Genomic DNA, 5,291 nt, shown 5'->3' with positions numbered 1-5,291 from the left:
CACCTCGCTCAGCCAGTGAGCGGGAACCGGTCTGTATGTGGGATCCGAACCCTCGGTGGGAGCGCCACCGCGCTCCCAAGCGGCACACTGTAGCAGTGCGCCACCGGGCCGGCCCCATATAGAGCTTATTCTAAAGGAAGATTATATACCTAAGTCATGACATCTTAGACAGTGTTCTTGCTTAGGTTACTGCAGAGCACTAATACTTGATTGAACATATACTTTTCAATTCTCATCTTTCCTGTTGCGTTTGACAGACCTCCTGTTGTATTTGACCTGTTTACTGTTTCCATCTCTTAAAACAGACTCCTTCTATGGTTTCATTTCTCTTGGTTCTACTCCTATACCAACATTTTTTTCCTTCCCTTTCTGAGAGCCTCTTTTTGTCTGACCTCCTCTTCACACCCTGTATATTCTTCCTGGGTGCTCTTTGCCCATAGTTCTAACTACCACTTCTAGAGTGCAAACATAATCATGCGTGTGTGTGTGTGTGTGTGTGTGTGTGTGTGTGTGTGTGTGTGTTTGGAGGCCAACCAATATGGGATCCAAACGCTTGACCTTGGTGTTACAAGGCCACGGTCTAACCAGGTTAGATAACTGGCCAGCCCCACAAGCATATATTTAGATTCAATACCTTTCTTCTAAGAGCCAGACTCAAGGCCATCTGGAAATCTTCACCTGAATGTCCCACAATTAACTCCAATTCACCAAAATGAATTGAACTTGTCAACTTCTTCCAAAACTTGCTCTTCCCTCCCTGTCTCCATCTCAATGAAAGGTGCTATCCAGATGCCCAAGGCAGCAATCTGTGAGTTATTCTTGATCCTCCCCTACCTCCTCCAGATTAAGTCACAGGTCCTGTGCATTAAGCCTGAGTTGCACCCCCACCCCCCCCACTGCCATTCTTCTCAGTAGATCAGAACATCACCTTCTCTTGTCTGGCCTGCTGTAATAGTCTGTTCCGAGTCATGTCACTTTCTTGCTTAAAATTTCCCCATTGCCTGTAATAGCATTTTTCAAAGAATGCTTTGGCAGATGTTGATAGGCATTCTAGGAGAAAAGGGGTTGCACTAAACATTTGTATATTAACAGATATAAAAAATCCTGTTTAGCAGGTCCTAAGAAGGACACTGTTTAACTTTGTTTAACCCAAGATTTTTTCCCAAACTTACCTGACATAGGGACCTTTCATCAACTGGATAGTCCAAGGTCACAGGCCTACAGGTTGACACTGGAAGCCAGCACCTTGCACAGGCCCTTCATATGGGCAAACTGCATCATGTCCCATCTCTCCACACTGGCACTTGTGCTCCAGCACCTAAAAGACTCAGTACCCAGACCTGCTGGCCCCCACTAGCTCCCCGTACAATGACTTAGCAAGGACTGTACTCCCGTCTTATACACTTGGCAAGTTCCTACTCATCTTTTAAGACTCATTTCAAGAAGCACCCTTTCTTTATCTCATTTTTTCTAATCAGATTTTGTATTTATTATAAATTATAAACTAATTCATATTCAAATTGAAGAGAATTTGAAAAACACAGAAAAAGATCATTAAAATTATCCATAATCCTATGTGCTAGAAATAGAAATAACTTCTGTTAACATTTTATGTTTCCTTCCAGACTTGTTTTAGTATATAATGATATACTGACATACCTAATTTATCTTGAGATTTTATACATAGATAGACATAGATATATATACATGTTTAATTTGGGATAATATTATATACCAGTTTTATATCCTGTTCTCTCTCTTTTTTTTAACATAGCATTATATCATAAGCTTTTTTCCCATGTCATTAAGTGATTTTTGGAGACTCCATTTGAAGGGATACATAATTTCCATTGTATAAATGTACCATAACTTATAAAACTGCTATTTTTGAACACTTAAGTGTTTCTCTAGTAAGTTATTATAAGTAATGCTGCAGTGTGTTCTTGCACATAAATTTTTGTTTGCTTGTCTAATTTTTTCTCTTAGTTTAGAATAGAAATTGCTGTGCCAAAGAATATAAACTTTTTACTCTCCCTTTAAAATTTTCCTTGGGCTTACTTTGGCTTTTCTACCCTTATGGCCCTCTAGTGTTTTTTTTCACACTTCAAATATAGAACTCATCACAATGTGTTGCAATTTTCTTTGTTTATCTGACTCTCTGTCAATTAGAAAATACGTGTCCTGAGTCAGGGTTGTGTCTTCTGATTTGTCATATACCCAGAACCAACAGAACACATGGCCTGGTTGAATGGGTTATTCTTATTTATTTTAGCATTTCAGAAAATATTCAGAAATGTTTCTAAGCATAATCACATGTGTGTTTACTTTTATGTTTATGCTTTTCTAACAGGATGGCATTTCAGGTTCGATTAATCATTTTCAGAACACTGTGTTATCGGTTCCTAATCTCGTGCCTGATTCGTATTTTGATGCTTTCACCAGCCCTTACATTAACAACAAACTTGAGGGAAAAACCTGTGGATCTGGGCCAAGCTTATCAGCAGTATTTGACGATGATAAGAATTTTCACACAATTATCTTTCAAATAAAGGTATATTTACTTTTACTAGAACTATTTTATAACATTCTCAATTTCTAAGAAATTGAGTAATATTTTCCTTCCTTTCTTATCTTTAAATGTTCTTTTTGTGAAAATTGGAATGTGCCTAATGTCTAAGTGATAAATTTGGAAATAATGTTTGTTCTTTGAAAATTATCCATTTAAGCATGAGATAACTTTTAAAAAGTGTTAACGTATCTGGCAAATAGTTACACATCATTAGCAATCCGTGTGCACGTGCGTCTAGGAAAGCAATAATGGCTATTGAGAATGCTGAGAGACACAAGCAGAACGGATGACTTATCAGCCAACACGATCATGTTTATTGAAGTCATTTTTTATTAACTTTTTTGTGTTTTATTAAAACATAATGCAATTATTTTAGGCCCTTTAGAAAAGAAATGTAATGGTATCCATCCATAGCCCCTCAAATGCAGGCACTAACTAAAGTATGCTTAAAGACTTTGATTTCGGGCTGAGCCCGTGGCACACTCGGGAGAGTGCAGCGCTGGGAGCGCAGCAGCGCTCCCGCCCGCGGCAGGTTTGGATCCTATATAGGGATGACCGGTGCGGTCACTGGCTGAGCGTGTTGTGGCCGGTCTCAAAAAGGAAAAAAAAAAAAGAAAAGACTTTGATTCCACATACTAAAATTTTGAGCTTAGATGCCCCAATTTTTTAAAACAAAAGCACATTCATAGAGGAGACTGATGTGAGGAGGGAAATAACAGCAGTACTCCTTGGCGTTTTTCTCCCTTAGATCCCTGAGGAACGTAATCTCCTGCATGGAAAACAGGAGTGTGGCCCTTGACTTGCTGCAATCACCTTTTTTCCTTGGCACCTAAGTGCTGCTATAATTTTAAACTTAAAACATACCTATTTGTTAGTCATAGATATTCGTTATACATACAGCCCTATGTAACTTAAAATTAGCATAGTGTTTAAATCTGTTCATTTCATAAAGATACAGTTATAACTATCACAGTATGATTTTAAAACGAATGTGATGTATTCCATCCACTACTGTTTCTATGTGTGCTGATGGTGGAGTTCTTATTCTCAGCTGCTTTGCTTTAAGTCACTAATTCAACAGCTATAAGCTCCTACCACATTACTTTGTTCTCCTTTCATAATTTTAACATTGCAAATTATTTTGACTCTGTGTAGGTCCTAATTCCAAAATTTCATCCTAGATCTTTGGTTGTTTTGCATTAATACTTGTATTAAGAAGGGTATTCCACAACGTTGTTTCATCCACTATCACATTACCTGGCCTCATAACAAATAGCAAAATAGTTTTCTACTTTATCAACTTCCTCTCCCTTAATCAATTATTTTCCTTTAAAATGATGATTATCACATTTGTAATCAAAAATTATACTTTCAATTTGGAGAAGTCAAAGATGATGGCAGCTATCTAGATATGAATCACCCCACATATCTCTCAAAAATAATAAGGACCTACAATAAAAAGAAACAAAACTACACAAAATCTGTCCCTTTGCAGGTAACTAGAAGACAGATAACACCCAAATTTCAAATTACCTTTGAGTAGAAAAATAAACACAATACCAACTAACTTTCTTTTTCATGCTCCTACCAGAAGCCTGTGTAGACAGTGAGGTCAGTCCTTTGATAATGTACATAAGAGAGAAACAAGGAGGCAGCAGCAGGCTTGAGGTTAATTTAAAATTACAGCCAGAAAGTCCACGCAAAAAAATGGTTTTTAAAAAGTCCTGGTAGATCAGAGCACTGACTACGGGAAAGGGGCTTAAAAATGCAAGCTATTGTAGGTGGCATTACTTCTGGGGGAGAAAATAAGGTTAAAAAGAAAGAACAGACATTATTTAAGCATTGGGTGGTATAAAGGAAATGAAACTACTAGTGAAAATGTAAAGTCTGCAAGACAACAAGAACCAAAAAATTAGTGTACATTATTTCTGCACCACTATAAAATAAAATAGACTGCATATTGCTATAGTGACAGAACAGAATGCCCTTGAACTGTAAATCGTGTAAGTCACTCCAAATCCATGAGCTGAAGAAATCAAAATAGTTTAAGTAAATGTAAAGTTACTTTAAGAAGAAAACAGAAAGTGAGAAAAGACAGCTGATAGAAATTCTCCCTCCACCCCCAAAACAACCATGAAGCAAAAGAAACACTACAAGCTGAAATAAATATTCTCAAAGAAGCATTTGAATATATGGAAAACCACACTGAATCAGAAATTCGAAATTAAAAGTAGAAATGGGAAAAAAAAAAAAGATAAAATTATCTCCAAAATGAAGACTAAATTGCATGGGTGCCAAGAGGAGAAAAAAACTCAAATGAAATTTTAACGTGAGTATAGAAGAATGACAGGAAAAATGAGTATTACATTTGAATATATGGAAAACCACACTGAATCAGAAATTCGAAATTAAAAGTAGAAATGGGAATAAAAAAAGATAAAATTATCTCCAAAATGAAGACGAAATTTTAACGTGAGTATAGAAGAATGACAGGAAAAATGAGTATTAAAAAATGACAGGAAAACAACCAAGAGAATGAAAATAAGATGGAGAAATAAGTAACAAGGGTCAGAGAAAAAAATAATTGTAACGGAAACAAGCAAAGAAGAAATAACATACATATTATTGGAGTCTCTAAAGAAGGAAAAACATAGAGGATAGAATAAACATTGATAACTATAGTACAAGAAAAGAATATTATTGAAAGGGCCTACAGAGTACC

General features: G+C 36.4%; 1 protein-coding gene across 1 annotated transcript in view; it reads left to right on the top strand.

Annotated features, from left to right (window-relative positions):
• LOC103582364 (dynein heavy chain 6, axonemal-like) overlaps positions 1–2,551 on the top strand; it is a gene marked incomplete at its 3' end in the record, with an annotated part of 11,790 nt that extends 9,239 nt beyond the window's left edge. Inside the window, exon 4 of the mRNA XM_008563980.1 lies at positions 2,351–2,551. Within this exon, the coding sequence (XP_008562202.1) occupies positions 2,351–2,551 (201 nt within the window). The remainder of the gene's footprint in view (positions 1–2,350) is intronic.
• Between the last annotated feature and the right edge of the window lie 2,740 nt (positions 2,552–5,291).

The sequence above is a fragment of the Galeopterus variegatus genome, unplaced genomic scaffold, assembly GCF_000696425.1.
Source record: "Galeopterus variegatus unplaced genomic scaffold, G_variegatus-3.0.2 Scaffold15902, whole genome shotgun sequence".
NCBI classification, from domain to species: Eukaryota; Metazoa; Chordata; class Mammalia; order Dermoptera; family Cynocephalidae; genus Galeopterus; species Galeopterus variegatus.
Note: the sequence above shows the minus strand (reverse complement) of the source record. Positions and strands in the feature narration are given on the sequence as shown.